This window comes from Chiloscyllium plagiosum, unplaced genomic scaffold (assembly GCF_037043375.1).
Source record: "Chiloscyllium plagiosum isolate Xiang-an unplaced genomic scaffold, Cpla_swu_hap1 HiC_scaffold_8, whole genome shotgun sequence".
Lineage (NCBI taxonomy): Eukaryota > Metazoa > Chordata > Chondrichthyes > Orectolobiformes > Hemiscylliidae > Chiloscyllium > Chiloscyllium plagiosum.
This window is the reverse complement of record NW_028270146.1, coordinates 6202311-6220653: the sequence shown is the minus strand read 5'-3', so window position 1 is coordinate 6220653 and position 18343 is coordinate 6202311. Positions and strand designations below refer to the sequence as shown.

The window sequence follows — 18343 nt, the reverse complement described above, 5'->3', positions numbered from 1 at the left end:
GTTACGCTTCGGCGGGTCGGTGTGACTTGTTGGGCCGAAGGGCCTGTTTCCACACTGTAAGTAATCTAATCTAATTGGCTGGTGGAAAGAAGACAGAGGGTGGTGGTTGATGGGAAATGTTCATCGTGGAGTTCAGTTACTAGTGATGTGCTGCAAGGATCTGTTTTGGGGCCACTGCTGTTGGTCATTTTTATAAATGACCTGGATGAGGGTGTAGAAGGATGGATTAGTAACTTTGCGGATGGCACTAGAGTTTGTGGTGGAGTTGTGGACAGTGCCGAAGGATGTTGCAGGTTACAGAGAGACATAGATAAGCTGCAGAGCTGGGCTGAGAGGTGGCAAATGGAGTTTAATGTGGAAAAGTGTGAGGTGATTCACTTTGGAAGGAGGAACAGGAATACAGAATACTGGGCTAATGGTAAGATTCTTGGTAGTGTGGAAACCTCAGTGTCCAGGTACATAGATCCCTGAAAGTTGCCACCCAGGTTGATGGATTTGTTAAGAAGGCATACAGTGTGTTAACTTTTATTGGTAGAGGGACTGAGTTTTGGAGCCACGAGGTAATTTTGCAACTGTACAAGACCCTGATGCAGCCGCACTTGGAGTATTCTGGTCTCCACATTATAGGAAGGATGTGGAAGCTTTGGAAAGGGTGCAGAGGAGATTTACCAGGATGTTGCCTGGTATGGAGGGAAGGTCTTATGAGGAAAGGCTGAGGGACTAGAAGCTGTTTTTGTTAGAGAGAAGACGGTTGAGAGGTGATTTAATAGAAACATATAAGATAATCAGAGGGTTAGATAGGATAGACAATGAGAGCCTTTTTCCTCAGATGGTGATGGCTAGCATGAGGGGACATAGCTTCAAATTGAGGGGGTGATAGATATAGGACAGATGTCAGAGGTAGGTTCTTTACTCAGAGAATAGTAGGGGCATGGAACACACTGCCTGCAACAGTAGTAGACTCGGCAACTTTAAGGGCATTTAAATGGTCATTGGATAGGCATATGGACAAGAATGGAATAGTATAGGATAGATGGGCTTTAGATTGGTTTCACAATTCCCGCCTCAGGTGACTGACTGTGTGGAGTTTGCACGTTCTCCCCGTGTCTGCGTGGGTTTCCTCCGGTTTCCTCCCACAGTCCAAAGATGTGCAGGTCAGGTGAATTGGCCATGCTAAATTGCCCATAGTGTTAGGTGCATTAGTCAGAGATGAATAAAAGATAGAGGAATGGGTCTGGGTTACTCTTTGGAGGGTCAGTGTGTACTTGTTGGGCCTGTTTCCATATTGTAGGGATTCTAACCTAATCGTTAGGGAATCCAGTCGAGGGCTGAAGGGCCTATACTGTGCTGTAAAGGTCTATATGCGCTGGTTGCAAGAATGAGAAACATCAGTGATGAGGATAGACTGAAGAGTATAGACTGCAGAGCAGATGGCTGAGATGAATGGGCAGGACAGAGTAGATCAGGAGAAACCGTTCCTGCTTATCAAAGGAACAAAACCGAGAGGAGGTAGAATTAATGTGATTTGCAAACAAAGTAACTGCAACATCAGAAAAGAACTTCCTCACACAGCGAGTAGTTTGGGTGTGGAATGTACTGCCTGGAAATGTAGTCGAGGCAGGTTCAACCAAGACATTCAAGAGGGGCATTGGATGGTTCATGGAATAGAAATGGTGTGCAGGGATACTGGAGGGGGTTGCAGGACGTTGGCACAAGGGGACAGGACTGCAGACACAGTGGGCTGAGTGGCCTCATTCCACATTGCGATAATTCCGCAATTCCCTTGTGGCTCAGTCCTGAATCTTTAGTGAACTCAACATTCATTTGGGAGTACACCTCTGTGGGGTAGAGGCCAGTGTGACTCACAGGCCTGCAGCTGTGCGCTGTCACCATAACAAAGCCAGACTTTGTTCCTTTGAGGGATGTGGGTGTCACTGACAAGACCAGTATTTGTTGACCATCCCTAATTGAGTGGCTGTCTTGGCCATTTCAGAGGGCAGGTCAGAGCTGGCCATGTTGCTGAGGGTGTGGAGGCCTACGTAGGCCGGACCAGGTCAGGACGGTGGATTGCCCTCCGGACTGTTATGTTTGATGTCACGGTCTTGCTCCATGTTGACAATATACAGGCCCCCACCCAACCTGCTGTCCAGCTGTTGTCTTGTGGCTGGTCCTGTTGGTGGTCTTTACTTTCAGAACTAACCCGCTATATTGTTCTGTTCCTTGTTCCCAGTGAGAAGACACAGTGGTTTTATGAACGGAGATCTCCGAACAAGTTCTTTCTCCGAGGGACCTGTCCATCCAACATGGCCGCCTCAGGGATGAAGGAGTGCTCGCAGATGCCTGAGTTACAGGAGCTCCGAGCTGGGCCAATGGAAGACCACGTGAAAAACGCCTCGTCAGTTGGACCCCCACACCCTCAGGCCCCGTACGGGAACTCTCTGCCGAGCTTGGCTGAACATGGCCCCGTCTGCATTCCTTCACCAAATGAATACCCGACACTAGCCTTCTACAGTCCCTCCATCCTGGGCTACAGTATGTCCAGTGATGCCAGTGGACCAGATGGGGCCATTGTCAGGCAGAGCCTGAGTCCCTCGATGTACTGGTCATCAGCCGGCCATGTTTCTCCCATCTCCATCCACTGCCAGCAGCCAATCATGTACACTGAGCCACCCAAGAGTCCTTGGGATGACCTGAGAGTCGGGGAGCAGCATCTGGTCAACAGGTAAGACTGGGCCGTTCCCACTGTCTGTCTCACAGCATTCCCCAAACTACCCCACCCCCTCTCCCCCAACCCCTCTCCCCCAACCCCACCTTCAATCCCACCCCCTCTCCCCACAACCCCACCTCCACCTCAACCCCTCTCCCCACCACCTCTCTCCACCCCCCACCCCACCCCTCTCCCCAACCCCACCTTCAATCCCACCCCCTCTCCCCACACCCCCACCTCCACCTCAACCCCTCTCCCCACCACCTCTCTCCACCCCCCACCCCACCCCTCTCCACAACCCCACCTCCACCCCAACCCCTCTCCCCACCACCTCTCTCCACCCCCCACCCCACCCCTCTCCCCAACTCCACCTCCACCCCACCCCCTCTCCCCACCATCACCCCACCCCACCCCTCCCCCCTCCCCAATTCCACCTCCAACCCCACACCCTGTCCCCAGCACCCCCACCCCCACCCGCTCGACAGACACTCCCCACTCCCACCCCAACCCCTCTACCCACCCCTACCACCCCGCCTCTTCCCACCCCCCCTCCTCACCCCCTCTCCCCACACCCCCACCCACTCTCCCCACACACCCACCCACTCTCCCCACCCCTCACCTCCTCCCCCTACACACACACATCCCCACCCGCACCCCAACCCCTCTACCCTACCCCAAACCCCGACCTCAAACCGTCCCATGCCCACCCCACCCTCACCCTAACCCCTCTGCCCAACCCCCACCACCCCACCCGCTCTCTCACTCCCCCCATCCCAATGTCCAGTGCAGCCCTCCCTTCCACATTCACTGACCGGTACTAGCCCCTGGTTTAGCTGGATCTCATGTTTAAAATACATCTCGCTCTGTGGCCAGGGCGCTTCCCCAACCCTGACCTCCCCAAACGCACATACCTGTTCATATCACACCCCACCCCCAGGTCTCTCTGCCCCTCCTTCACTAATTAGAACCGGCCTATTGGTGAACTGCCTGGGCCTCTCTCCTCCCCCTCTATCCCTCTGTTCTTGCCCCCCCCAAACCCCTACCCTTTCATCCCACCCTCCTCCCACTCTACTCCTTCCTTCTCCCAATCTACAAAGCCGCCCTCGACCCCACCCCACCCCCCGCCCCCACAGCCCCCAACACCTTCCATCCCTCCTCCCCCCCAACCCTCCCCTCTCCCCAAAGATGATGATCTCGTAGCTGGACAGGCTGGACAGTGTAACGACTTTTGGGCAGTGTAGGACACTGTGGGCTGTGCAGTGCCCTGTGGACAGTGTAGAGCCCTGTGGGCAGTGTAGGGCACTGTGGGCAGTGTAACGCCCAGTGGGCAGTGTAGGGCTCTGTGGGCAGTGTAGGGCTCTGTGGGCAGTGTAGGACCCTGTGGACAGTGTAAGACCCTATGGACAGTGTAGGGGCCTGTGGACAGCGTAGGGCCCTGTGGGCAGTGCAGGGCCCTGTGGGCAGTGTGGGGCCCTGTGGACAGCGTAGGGCCCTGTGGGCAGTGCAGGGCCCTGTGGGCAGTGTGGGGCCCTGTGGACAGTGTAGGGCCCTGAGGGCAGTGTAGGGCTCTGTGGGCAGTGTAGGACCCTGTGGACAGTGTAAGACCCTGTGGACAGTGTAGGGGCCTGTGGACAGCGTAGGGCCCTGTGGGCAGTGCAGGGCCCTGTGGGCAGTGTGGGGCCCTGTGGACAGCGTAGGGCCCTGAGGGCAGTGTAGGGCCCTGTGGGCAGTGTAGGGCTCTGTGGGCAGTGTAGGACCCTGTGGGCAGTGTAGGACCCTGTGGACAGCGTAGGGACCTGTGGGCAGTGTAGGGCCCTGTGGGCAGTTTGGGACCCTGTGGGCAGTGTAGGACTCTGCGGGCAGTGTAGGGCCCTGTGGGCAGTGTAGGGCCCTGTGGGCAGTGTAGGACCCTGTGGGCAGTGTAGGACCCTGTGGACAGCGTAGGGACCTGTGGGCAGTGCAGGGCCCTGTGGGCAGTGTAAGGCCCTGTGGGCAATGTAGGACCCTGTGGGCAGTGTAGAGCCCTGTGGGCAGTGTGGGACCCTGTGGGCAGTGTAGGACCCTGCGGGCAGTGTAGGGCCCTGTGGACAGCGTAGGGCCTTATGGGCAGTGTAGGGCCCTGTGGGCAGTGTAGGGCCCTGTGGGCAGTGTAGGACCCTGTGGGCAGTGTAGGACCTGTGGGCAGTGTAGGGCCCTGTGGACAGCGTAGGGCCCTGTGGACAGCGTAGGGCCTTATGGGCAGTGTAGGGCCCTGTGGGCAGTGAAGTGCCCTGTGGACAGTGTAGGGCCCTGTGGACAGTGTAGGACCCTGTGGGCAGTGTAGGACCCTGTAGGCAGTGTAGGACCCTGTGGGCAGTGTAGGGCCCTGTGGACCGCGTAGGGCCTTATGGGCAGCGTAAAGCCCTGTGGGCAGTGAAGTGCCCTGTGGACAGTGTAGGGCCCTGTGGGCAGTGTAGGACCCTGTGGGCAGTGAAGTGCCCTGTGGACAGCGTAGGGCCTTATGGGCAGCGTAGGGCCCTGTGGGCTGTGTAGGACCCTGTGGGCAGTGGAGGCCCCTGTGCGCAGTGGAGGGCACTGTGGGCAGTGTAGTGCCCTGTGGGCAGTGTAGGACCCTGTGGGCAGTGTAGGACCCTGTGCGCAGTGGAGGGCACTGTGGGCAGTGTAGGCCTCTGTGGACAGTGTAGGACCCTGTGGGTAGTGGAGGCCCCTGTGCGCAGTGGAGGGCCCTGTGGGCAGTGTAATGCCCAGTGGGCAGTGTAGGACTCTGTGGGCAGAGTAGGGCCCTGTGGATAGTGTAGGACACTGTGGGCAGTGTAAGGCCCTGTGGGCAGTGTAGGGCCCTGTGGACAGCGTAGGGCCTTATGGGCAGCGTAGTGCCCTGTGGACAGCGTAGCGCCATGTGGACAGTTTAGGGCCCTGTGGACAGCGTAGGGCCTTATGGGCAGCGTAGGGCCCTGTGGACAGTTTAGGGCCCTGTGGACAGCGTAGGGCCCTGTGGGCAGTGCAGGGCCCTGTGGGCAGTGAAGTGCCCTGTGGACAGTGTAGGGCCCTGTGGGCAGTGTAGGACCCTGTGGGCAGTGAAGTGCCCTGTGGACAGGGTAGGGCCTTATGGGCAGCGTAGGGCCCTGTGGGCAGTGTAGGACCCTGTGGGCAGTGGAGGCCCCTGTGCGCAGTGGAGGGCACTGTGGGCAATGTAGGGCACTGTGGGCAGTGTAACGCCCAGTGGGCAGTGTAGGATACTGTGGGCAGAGTAGGGCCCTGTGGACAGTGTAGGACGCTGTGGACAGTGTAGGGCCCTGTGGACAGTTTAGGTGCCTGAGGGCAGTGTAGGACCCTGTGGGCAGTGGAGGTCCCTATGCGCAGTGGAGGGCACTGTGGGCAGTGTAGTGCCCTGTGGACAGCGTAGGGCCTTGTGGGCAGCGTAGGGCCCTGTGGGCAGTGTAGGACCCTGTGGGCAGTGTAGGACCCTGTGAGCAGTGGAGGCCCCTGTGCGCAGTGGAGGGCACTGTGGGCAGTGTAACGCCCAGTGGGCAGTGTAGGGCCCTGTGGACAGAGTAGGACGCTGTGGGCAGTCTAGGGCCCTGTGGGCAGTGTAGGGCCCAGTGGACAGTGTAGGACGCTGTGGGCAGTCTAGGGCCCAGTGGACAGTGTAGTGCCCTGTGGACAGTGTAGTGCCCTGTGGACAGTGTAAGGCCCTGTGGGCAGTGTAGGGTCCTGTGGACAGCGTAGGGCCTTATGGGCAGCGTAGGGCCCTGTGGACAGCGTAGCGCCATGTGGACAGTTTAGGGCCCTGTGGACAGCGTAGGGCCCTGTGGGCAGTGTAGGACCCTGTGGGCAGTGTAGGACCCTGTGGGCAGTGTAGGACCCTGTGGGCAGTGTAGGGCCCTGTGGACAGCGTAGGGCCCTGTGGGCAGTGCAGGGCCCTGTGGGCAGTGTAAGGCCCTGTGGGCAGTGTAAGGCCCTGTGGGCAGTGTAGGACCCTGTGGACAGTGTAGGGCCCTGTGGACAGTCTAGGGCCCTGTGGGCAGTATAGGACCCTGTGGGCAGTGTAGGATCCTGTGGGCAGTGTAGGGCCCTGTGGACAGCGTAGGGCCTTGTGGGCAGCGTAGGGCCCTGTGGGCAGCGTAGGACCCTGTGGACAGTGTAGGGCCCTGTGGGCAGTGTAAGGCCCTGTGGGCAGTGTAGGGGCCTGTGGACAGCGTAGCACCATGTGGACAGTTTAGGGCCCTGTGGACAGTTTAGGGCCCTGTGGACAGCGTAGGGCCCTGTGGGCAGTGTAGGACCCTGTGGGCAGTGTAGGACCCTGTGGGCAGTGTAGGGCCCTGTGGACAGTGCAGGGCCCTGTGGGCAGTGCAGGGCCCTGTGGGCAGTGTAAGGCCCTGTGGGCAGTGTAAGGCCCTGTGGGCAGTGTAGGACCCTGTGGACAGTGCAGGGCCCTGTGGACAGTCTAGGGCCCTGTGGGCAGTATAGGACCCTGTGGGCAGTGTAGGATCCTGTGGGCAGTGTAGGGTTCTGTGGGCAGTGTAGGACCCTGTGGGCAGAGTAGGACACTGTGGGCAGTTTAGGGCCCTGTGGACAGCGTAGGGCCCTGTGGGCATCGTAGGGCCCTGTGGGCAGTGTAGGGCCCTGTGGACAGCGTAGGGCCTTATGGGCAGCGTAGGGCCCTGTGGACAGTTTAGGGCCCTGTGGACAGCGTAGGGCCCTGTGGGCAGTGTAGGGCCCTGTGGGCAGTGCAGGGCCCTGTGGGCAGTGTAGGACCCCGTGGGCAGTGTAGGACCCCGTGGGCAGTGTAGGACCCAGTGGGCAGTGTAGGACCCTGTGGAAAGTGTAGGGCCCTGTGGACAGCGTAGGGCGTTATGGGCAGTGTAGGACACTGTGGGCAGTGTAGTGCCCTGTGGGCAGTGTAGGGGCCTGTGGACAGTGTAGGGCCATGTGGACAATGTAGGGCCCTGTGGGCAGTGTAATGCCCTGTGGGCAGTGTAGGGCCCTGTGGGCAGTGTAGGGCCCTGTGGGCAGTGTAGGACCCTGTGGGCAGTGTAAGGCCCTGTGGGCAGTGTAGGGGCATGTGGACAGTGTTGGGCCATGTGCACAATGTAGGGCCCTGTGGGCAGTGGAGGCCCCTGTGCGCAGTGGAGGGCACTGTGGGCAGTGTAACGCCCAGTGGGCAGTGTAGGACACTGTGGGCAGAGTAGGGCCCTGTGGACAGTGTAGGACGCTGTTGGCAGTGTAGGGCCCTGTGGGCAGTGTAAGGCCCTGTGGACAGCGTAGGGCCTTATGGGCAGTGTAGGACACTGTGGGCAGAGTAGGGCCCTGTGGACAGTGTAGGACGCTGTGGGCAGTGGAGGCCCCTGTGCGCAGTGGAGGGCACTGTGGGCAGTGTAGGACCCTGTGGGCAGTGTAAGGCCCTGTGGGCAGTGTAGGGGCATGTGGACAGTGTTGGGCCATGTGCACAATGTAGGGCCCTGTGGGCAGTGGAGGCCCCTGTGCGCAGTGGAGGGCACTGTGGGCAGTGTAACGCCCAGTGGGCAGTGTAGGACACTGTGGGCAGAGTAGGGCCCTGTGGACAGTGTAGGACGCTGTTGGCAGTGTAGGGCCCTGTGGGCAGTGTAAGGCCCTGTGGACAGCGTAGGGCCTTATGGGCAGTGTAGGACACTGTGGGCAGAGTAGGGCCCTGTGGACAGTGTAGGACGCTGTGGGCAGTGGAGGCCCCTGTGCGCAGTGGAGGGCACTGTGGGCAGTGTAACGCCCAGTGGGCAGTGTAGGACACTGTGGGCAGAGTAGGGCCCTGTGGACAGTGTAGGACACTGTGGGCAGTGTAGGGCCCTGTGGGCAGTGTAGGGCCCTGTGGGCAGTGTAGGGCCCAGTGGACAGTGTAGTGCCCTGTGGGCAGTGTAGTGCCCTGTGGACAGTGTGGGGCCCTGTGGACAGTGTAGGACCCTGTGGACAGTGTAAGGCCCTGTGGGCAGTGTAGGGCCCTGTGGACAGCATAGGGCCCTGTGGGCAGTGTAGGGCCCTGTGGGCAGTGTAAGGCCCTGTGGGCAGTGTAGGGGCATGTGGAAAGTGTTGGGCCATGTGGACAATGTAGGGCCCTGTGGGCAGTGTAAGGCCCTGTGGACAGTGTAGGGCCCTGTGGGCAGTGTAAGGCCCTGTGGGCAGTGTAAGGCCCTGTGGACAGTGTTGGGCCCTGTGGACAGTATAGGGCCCTGTGGGCAGTGTAGGGCCCTGTGGGCAGTGTAAGGCCCTGTGGGCAGTGTAAGGCCCTGTGGACAGTGTTGGGCCCTGTGGACAGTATAGGGCCCTGTGGGCAGTGTAAGGCCCTGTGGGCAGTGTAGGGCGCTGTGGGCAGTGTAGTGCCCTGTGGGCAGTGTAGGGGCCTGTGGACAGTGTTGGGCCCTGTGGACAGTGTTGGGCCATGTGGACAATGTAGGACCCTGTGGACAGTGTAGGACCCTGTGGGCAGTGTAGGGCCCTGTGGGCAGTGTAGGGCGCTGTGGGCAGTGTAGTGCCCTGTGGGCAGTGTAGGGGCCTGTGGACAGTGTTGGGCCCTGTGGACAGTGTTGGGCCATGTGGACAATGTAGGACCCTGTGGGCAGTGTAGGACCCTGTGGGCAGTGTAGGGCCCTGTGGGCAGTGTAGGGCCCTGTGGGCAGTGTAAGGCCCTGTGGACAGTGTAAGGCCCTGTGGACAATGTAAGACTCTGTGGACAGTGCAGGACCCTGTGGACAGTGTGGGGCCCTGTGTACAGTGTAGGACACTGTGGACAGTGTAAGGCCCTGTGGACAGTGTAGGGCCCTGTGGGTATAGTAAGGCCCCGTGGGCAGTGTAGGACACTGTGGACAGTGTAAGACCCTGTGGACAGTGTAGGACCCTGTGGTCAGTGTGGGGCCCTGTGGTCAGTGTGGGGCCCTGTGGACAGTGTAGGACCCTGTGGACAGTGTGGTCCCTGTGGGCAGTGTTGGGCCATGGATAATGTGGGGCCCTGTGGACAGTGTAGGGCCTTGTGGGCAGTGTAGGGTCCTATGGACAGTGTAGGGCCCTGTGGGCAGTGTAGGACCCTGTGGGCAATGTTAGAACCCTGTGAACAGTGTAGGACCCTGTGGACAGTGTAGGACCCTGTGGACAGTGTAGGATCCTGTGGACAGTGTAGGATCCTGTGGACAGTGTAGGTTCCTGTGAGCAGTGTAGGGCCCTGTGGACAGCGTAGGGCCTTATGGGCAGCGTAGGGCCCTGTGGACAGTTTAGGGCCCTGTGGACAGCGTAGGGCCCTGTGGGCAGTGTAGGACCCCGTGGGCAGTGTAGGACCCAGTGGGCAGTGTAGGACCCTGTGGAAAGTGTAGGGCCCTGTGGACAGCGTAGGGCGTTATGTGCAGTGTAGGACACTGTGGGCAGTGTAGTGCCCTGTGGGCAGTGTAGGGCCCTGTGGACAGCGTAGGGCCTTGTGGGCAGCGTAGGGCCCTGTGGGCAGTGTAGGACCCTGTGGACAGTGTAGGGCCCTGTGGGCAGTGTAAGGGCCTGTGGGCAGTGTAGGGGCCTGTGGACAGTGTAGGGCCATGTGGACAGTGTGGGCCCTGTGGGCAGTGTTGGGCCATGGATAATGTAGGGCCCTGTGGACAGTGTAGGGCCTTGTGGGCAGTGTAGGGTCCTATGGACAGTGTAGGGCCCTGTGGGCAGTGTAGGACCCTGTGGGCAATGTTAGAACCCTGTGAACAGTGTAGGACCCTGTGGACAGTGTAGGGCCCTGTGGACAGTGTAGGATCCTGTGGACAGTGTAGAGGCCTGTGGGCAGTGTAGGGCCTTATGGGCAGTGTAGGACACTGTGGGCAGAGTAGGGCCCTGTGGACAGTGTAGGACGCTGTGGGCAGTGGAGGCCCCTGTGCGCAGTGGAGGGCACTGTGGGCAGTGTAGGACCCTGTGGGCAGTGTAAGGCCCTGTGGGCAGTGTAGGGGCATGTGGACAGTGTTGGGCCATGTGCACAATGTAGGGCCCTGTGGGCAGTGGAGGCCCCTGTGCGCAGTGGAGGGCACTGTGGGCAGTGTAACGCCCAGTGGGCAGTGTAGGACACTGTGGGCAGAGTAGGGCCCTGTGGACAGTGTAGGACGCTGTTGGCAGTGTAGGGCCCTGTGGGCAGTGTAAGGCCCTGTGGACAGCGTAGGGCCTTATGGGCAGTGTAGGACACTGTGGGCAGAGTAGGGCCCTGTGGACAGTGTAGGACGCTGTGGGCAGTGGAGGCCCCTGTGCGCAGTGGAGGGCACTGTGGGCAGTGTAACGCCCAGTGGGCAGTGTAGGACACTGTGGGCAGAGTAGGGCCCTGTGGACAGTGTAGGACACTGTGGGCAGTGTAGGGCCCTGTGGGCAGTGTAGGGCCCTGTGGGCAGTGTAGGGCCCAGTGGACAGTGTAGTGCCCTGTGGGCAGTGTAGTGCCCTGTGGACAGTGTGGGGCCCTGTGGACAGTGTAGGACCCTGTGGACAGTGTAAGGCCCTGTGGGCAGTGTAGGGCCCTGTGGACAGCATAGGGCCCTGTGGGCAGTGTAGGGCCCTGTGGGCAGTGTAAGGCCCTGTGGGCAGTGTAGGGGCATGTGGAAAGTGTTGGGCCATGTGGACAATGTAGGGCCCTGTGGGCAGTGTAAGGCCCTGTGGACAGTGTAGGGCCCTGTGGGCAGTGTAAGGCCCTGTGGGCAGTGTAAGGCCCTGTGGACAGTGTTGGGCCCTGTGGACAGTATAGGGCCCTGTGGACAGTGTAGGGCCCTGTGGGCAGTGTAAGGCCCTGTGGGCAGTGTAAGGCCCTGTGGACAGTGTTGGGCCCTGTGGACAGTATAGGGCCCTGTGGGCAGTGTAAGGCCCTGTGGGCAGTGTAGGGCGCTGTGGGCAGTGTAGTGCCCTGTGGGCAGTGTAGGGGCCTGTGGACAGTGTTGGGCCCTGTGGACAGTGTTGGGCCATGTGGACAATGTAGGACCCTGTGGACAGTGTAGGACCCTGTGGGCAGTGTAGGGCCCTGTGGGCAGTGTAGGGCGCTGTGGGCAGTGTAGTGCCCTGTGGGCAGTGTAGGGGCCTGTGGACAGTGTTGGGCCCTGTGGACAGTGTTGGGCCATGTGGACAATGTAGGACCCTGTGGACAGTGTAGGACCCTGTGGGCAGTGTAAGGCCCTGTGGGCAGTGTAGGGCGCTGTGGGCAGTGTAGTGCCCTGTGGGCAGTGTAGGGGCCTGTGGACAGTGTTGGGCCCTGTGGACAGTGTTGGGCCATGTGGACAATGTAGGACCCTGTGGGCAGTGTAGGACCCTGTGGGCAGTGTAGGGCCCTGTGGGCAGTGTAGGGCCCTGTGGGCAGTGTAAGGCCCTGTGGACAGTGTAAGGCCCTGTGGACAATGTAAGACTGTGTGGACAGTGCAGGACCCTGTGGACAGTGTGGGGCCCTGTGTACAGTGTAGGACACTGTGGACAGTGTAAGGCCCTGTGGACAGTGTAGGGCCCTGTGGGTATAGTAAGGCCCCGTGGGCAGTGTAGGACACTGTGGACAGTGTAAGACCCTGTGGACAGTGTAGGACCCTGTGGTCAGTGTGGGGCCCTGTGGTCAGTGTGGGGCCCTGTGGACAGTGTAGGACCCTGTGGACAGTGTGGTCCCTGTGGGCAGTGTTGGGCCATGGATAATGTGGGGCCCTGTGGACAGTGTAGGGCCTTGTGGGCAGTGTAGGGTCCTATGGACAGTGTAGGGCCCTGTGGGCAGTGTAGGACCCTGTGGGCAATGTTAGAACCCTGTGAACAGTGTAGGACCCTGTGGACAGTGTAGGACCCTGTGGACAGTGTAGGATCCTGTGGACAGTGTAGGATCCTGTGGACAGTGTAGGTTCCTGTGAGCAGTGTAGGGCCCTGTGGACAGCGTAGGGCCTTATGGGCAGCGTAGGGCCCTGTGGACAGTTTAGGGCCCTGTGGACAGCGTAGGGCCCTGTGGGCAGTGTAGGACCCCGTGGGCAGTGTAGGACCCAGTGGGCAGTGTAGGACCCTGTGGAAAGTGTAGGGCCCTGTGGACAGCGTAGGGCGTTATGTGCAGTGTAGGACACTGTGGGCAGTGTAGTGCCCTGTGGGCAGTGTAGGGCCCTGTGGACAGCGTAGGGCCTTGTGGGCAGCGTAGGGCCCTGTGGGCAGTGTAGGACCCTGTGGACAGTGTAGGGCCCTGTGGGCAGTGTAAGGGCCTGTGGGCAGTGTAGGGGCCTGTGGACAGTGTAGGGCCATGTGGACAGTGTGGGCCCTGTGGGCAGTGTTGGGCCATGGATAATGTAGGGCCCTGTGGACAGTGTAGGGCCTTGTGGGCAGTGTAGGGTCCTATGGACAGTGTAGGGCCATGTGGGCAGTGTAGGACCCTGTGGGCAATGTTAGAACCCTGTGGACAGTGTAGGGCCCTGTGGACAGTGTAGGGCCCTGTGGACAGTGTAGGATCCTGTGGACAGTGTAGGGCCCTGTGAGCAGTGTAGGGCCCTGTGGGCAGTTTAGGACTCTGTGGACAGTGTGGGGTCCTGTGGGCAGTGTAGGGCCCTGTGGGCAGTGTAGGACCCTGTGGGCAGTGTAGGGCCCTGTGGACAGTGTAGGGCCCTGTGGACAGTGTAGAGGCCTGTGGGCAGTGTAGGGGCCTGTGGACAGTGTTGGGCCCTGTGGACAGTGTAGGGCCCTGTGGACAGTGTAGGGCCCTGTGGACAGTGTTGGACTCTGTGGGCAGTGTAGGGCCCTGTGGTCAGTGTAGGACCCTGTGGGCAGTGTAGGACCCTGTGGGCAGTGTAGGGCCCTGTGGACAGTGTAGGGCCCTGTGGACAGTGTAAGGCCCTGTGGGCAGTGTGGGGCCCTGTGGACAGTGTTGGGCCCTGTGGACAATGTAGGGCCCTGTGGTCAGTGTAGGGCCCTGTGGGCAGTGTAGGGCCCTGTGGGCAGTGTAGGACCCTGTGGATAGTGTAAGACCCTGTGGACAGTGTAGGACCCTGTGGTCAGTGTGGGGCCCTGTGTACAGTGTAGGGCCCTGTGGGCAGTGTCGGACCTTGGGCAGTGTAAGACCCTGTGGACAGTGTAAGACCCTGTGGACAGTGTGGGCCCTGTGTACAGAGTAGGACACTGTGGACAGTATAAGGCCTTGTGGGCAGTGTAGGGCCCTGTGGACAGAGTAAGGCCCTGTGGACATTGTAGGACCCTGTGGACAGTGTGGGGCCCTGTGGACAATGTAGGGCCCTGTGGGCAGTGTAGGGCCCTGTGGACAGTGTAAGGCCCTGTGGACATTGTAGGACCCTGTGGACAGTGTGGGGCCCTGTGTACAGTGTAGGGCCCTGTGGACAGTGTAGGGCCCTGTGGACAGTGTAGGACCCTGTGGACAGTGTGGGGCCCTGTGGACAGTGTAGGGCCCTGTGGGCAGTGTAGGGCCCTGTGGACAGTGTAAGGCCCTGTGGACATTGTAGGACCCTGTGGACAGTGTGGGGCCCTGTGTACAGTGTAGGGCCCTGTGGACAGTGTAGGGCCCTGTGGACAGTGTAGGACCCTGTGGACAGTGTGGGGCCCTGTGGACAGTGTAGGGCCCTGTGGGCAGTGTAGGGCCCTGTGGGCAGTGTAGGACCTTGGGAACAGTGTAAGACCCTGTGGACAGTGTAAGACCCTGTGGACAGTGTAGGATCCTGTGGACAGTGTGGGTCCCTGTGGACAGTGTGGGGCCTGTGGTTAGTGTGGGGCCCTGTGGTTAGTGTGGGGCCCTGTGGTTAGTGTGGGGCCCTGTGTACAGTGTAGGACACTGTGAACATTGTAAGGTTCTGTGGGCAGTGTAGGGTCCCGTGGACAATGTAGGACCCTGTAGACAGTGTAGGTCCCTGTGGAAAGTGTAAGGCCCTGTGGACAGTGTTGGGCCCTGTGGGCAGTGTATGGGCCTGTGGACAGTGTAAGGCCCTGTGGACAGTGTAGGGCCCTGTGGGCAGTGTAAGGCCTTGTGGGCAATGTAGGGGCCTGTGGACAGTGCAGGGCCCTGTGGGCAGTGTAGGGCCCTGTGGACAGTGTAGGGCCCAGTGGGCAGTATGGGGCCATGTAGACAGTGTTGTGCCCTGTGGACAGTGTAGGGCCTTGTGGGCAGTGTAGGGCCCTGTGTGCAGTGTAGGGGCCTGTGGGCAGTGTAGGACACTGTGGACAGCGTAAGGCCCTGTGGACAGCGTAAGGCCCTGTGGACAGCGTAGGACGCTGTGGGCAATGTAGGACACTGTGGGCAACGTAGGACACTGTGGGCAGTGTAGGGCCCTGTGGGCAGTGTAATGCCCCTGTGGGCAGTGTAATGCCCCTGTGGACAGTGTAGGGCCCTGTGGACAGTGTAATGCCCAATGGACAGTGTAATGCCCAATGGACAGTTCTGGACCCTGTGGACAGTGTAAGGTCCTTTGGGCAGTGTACGGCCCTGTGGGCAGTGTAGGGCCCTGTGGGCAATGTAGGGCCCTGTGGACAGTGTAAGGTCCTTTGGGCAATGTACGGCCCTGTGGGCAGTGTAGGGCCCTGTAATTAAGATAGGACACACTGACACTGGGGGCAGTTCTGAAGCGATTCACTGGTTGCATTCCTGGGATGAAGGGATTGACCAATCAACAACAGCTAAAACTTTGTGAAATAATCACCCATGAACTCCACTTGGTTTTCCAACATATTGATGGACTCTATATAAATGCAGTGGGTTGTTGTGCTGTCCAGGATGAAGAAAGCAAGATTTCCCCACCTGCCCAGATTCGGTGAACCCATTGCCTTTCACATTGTAGCCTTGGTCCAGGAGTTAGCCAGGTTAAGGGGATGACAATACCTCGCACCTACCACATGGTCTCACCCTATTCCGAAGATTCCCAAACAATTGAAAATGTTCAGTAAAAATGTGTTCCTCAGCAAAACAACACCTCAGCCTGTCGGTGAGCGGGCAAAGCCTGTGCGTTTTGGCAGAAGGGACAGTGTCCAGTGCCTGAGCGTGCAGGGGCAGTGGGATCTGGGCCAGGGTACAGGTGGAAGAATGTGTTGAACAGGAAGTGACATTGGGACTGGAGGGATGGGGCTACAGGGAGAGGCTGAACAGGCTGGGGCTGTTTTCCCTGGAGCGTCGGAGGCTGAGGAATGACCTTATAGAGGTTTATAAAATCACAAGGGGCATGGATAGGATAAATAGACAAGGTCTTTTCCCTGGGGTGGGGGAGTCCAGAACTAGAGGGCATAGAATTAGGGTGAGATGGGAAAGTTTTAAGAGACCTACAGGGCAAATTTTTCACACAGAGTGTGGTGCGTGTATGGAATGAGCTGCTGGAGGAAGTGGTGGAGACTGGTACAGTTGCAACATTTAAAAGGCATCTGGATGGGTATATGAATAGGAAGGGTTTAGAGAGATAAGGGTCAAATGCTGGCAAGTGGGACTAGATTGAGTTGGGATATCTGGTCGGGTTGGACTGAAAGGTCTATTTCCGTGCTGTATGTCTCGATGACTCTAACTGAAACAAGCTGGAAAATAGGTTTGTTTTTATAATTTTGAGGAGGAGGAACGAGAGGGCAGAAGAGTAAAATGGAAAAGGATTGTTAGTAGTACAGTAAGAAAAAGGTGTAAAAGGGATATAAATTAAGGTGTGAAAGGGAGAGAATTGATCCTTTCGGTAATAGTGAAGTAAAGAAGACACAGAGGTGACCTGGCTGTGGGCTCGGGGGGAAGGTAAAGACATTAGAGAACAAAAACAAGGCAGTTAGATTTTGAGATTATTACATTCAGTATTGAGACTTTGAGGCTGGAAAGTGCTTCAACAGAAAATGAGGTTTTGTTCCTCCAGTTTCAGAATATAAACCCACTTCGCTCAGTCACTCATCACAGAACAACATTGTATCCTGGAAGTTTCACCAATCCACCTGGATCCTTTCACAAATATGGAAGGCACAGTATTCCCCACACTAATGGAAAATCATTACTGTCCCACAGAAAACAGAAATACATTACTCTCCCACACTAATAGGAAATCATTACTGTCTCACACTAACAGGAAATCATTACTGTCCAACACGAACCAGAAAATCATTCCAGTCCGACACTAACAGGAAATAATTACTGTCCCACAATAGCAGAGAATCATTACTGTCCCACAGTAAACAGAAAATCATTACTGTCCCACAGTAAACAGAAAATCATTACTGTCCCACACGAATCGGAAAATCATCACGTCCCACACTAATCGGAAAATCATTACTGTTCCACACGAATCGGAAAATCATTACTGTCCCACACTAAACGGAAAATCATTACTGTTCCACACTAACAGGAAATCATTACTGTCCCACAGTAAACGGAAAATCACTACTGTCCCACACTAACAGAAAATCATCACTGTCCCACACTAAACGGAAAGTCATTACTGTCCCACGCTAATAGGAAATCATTACTGTCCCACACTAAATAGAAAATCATGACTGTCCCACAGTAAACAGAAAATCATGACTGTCCCACGCTAATAGGAAATCATTACTGTCTCACACTAATATGAAATCAGCACTGTCCCACATTAAACGGAAAATCAGGACTGTCCCACACTAATCGGAAAATCATTACTGTCCCACAATAATATGAAATCAGCACTGTCCCACAAAAAACGGAAAATCATTACTGTCCCACACTAATATGAAATCAGCACTGTCCCACATTAAACGGAAAATCATTACTGTCCCACATTTAGCAGACATTCATTACTGTCCCACACTAACAGGAAATCATTACTGTCCCACACTGACAGAAAATAATTACTGTCCCACACTAACAGGAAATTATTACTGTCCCAAACTAAACGGAAAATCGTTACTGTCCCACTCTCACAGGAAATCATTACTGTCCCACACTAAACAGAAAATCATTACTGTCCCACATTAAACAGAAAATCATTACTGTCCCACACTAAGCGGAAAATCATTACTGTCTCACATTAAACGGAAAATCATTACTGTTGCACATTAAACAGAAAATCATTACTGTCCCACACTAAATGGAAAATCATTACTGTCCCACACTAAACAGAAAATCATTCCTGTCCCACACTAAACAGAAAATCATTACTGTCCCACACTAAACGGAAAATGATTATCGTCTCCCACTCAACAGAAAACCATACTGTCCCACATGAAACGGAAAATTATTACTGTCCCACACTGACAGGCAATCATTACTGTCCCTCACTCAACAAAAAAAATCATTACTTTCCAACACTAAAAGGAAAATTATTACTGTCCCCCACTCAACAGAAAATCATAAATGTCCCACACAAAACGGAAAATCATTATTGTCCGACACTAACAGGAAGTCATCACTGTCTCACACTAAATGGAAAATCATTACAGTCCCACACTAACGGGAAATCATTACTGTCCCACTCTCACAGGAAATCATTACTGTCCCACATTAAACAGAAAATCATTACTGTCCCACACGAAACGGAAAATCATTACTGTCCCACATTAAACAGAAAATCATTACTGTCCCACACTAAACAGAAAATCATTACTGTCCCACACTAAATGGAAAATCATTACTGTCCCACACTAAAAGGAAATCATTACTGTCCCACACTAAAAGGAAATCATTACTGTCCCACACTAAACTGAAAGTTATTACTGTCCCACACGAAT

General features: G+C 57.0%; 1 protein-coding gene across 3 annotated transcripts in view; it reads left to right on the top strand.

The window, feature by feature from the left end:
• esr2a (estrogen receptor 2a) overlaps positions 1 to 18343 on the top strand; it is a 402250-nt gene that overhangs the window by 141018 nt on the left and 242889 nt on the right. For all 3 annotated transcript variants that reach the window (XM_087989559.1, XM_087989560.1, XM_087989561.1), the window contains exon 2: positions 2231 to 2722. In XM_087989559.1, coding sequence (XP_087845685.1) covers positions 2231 to 2722 — 492 coding nt within the window. The remainder of the gene's footprint in view (positions 1 to 2230; positions 2723 to 18343) is intronic.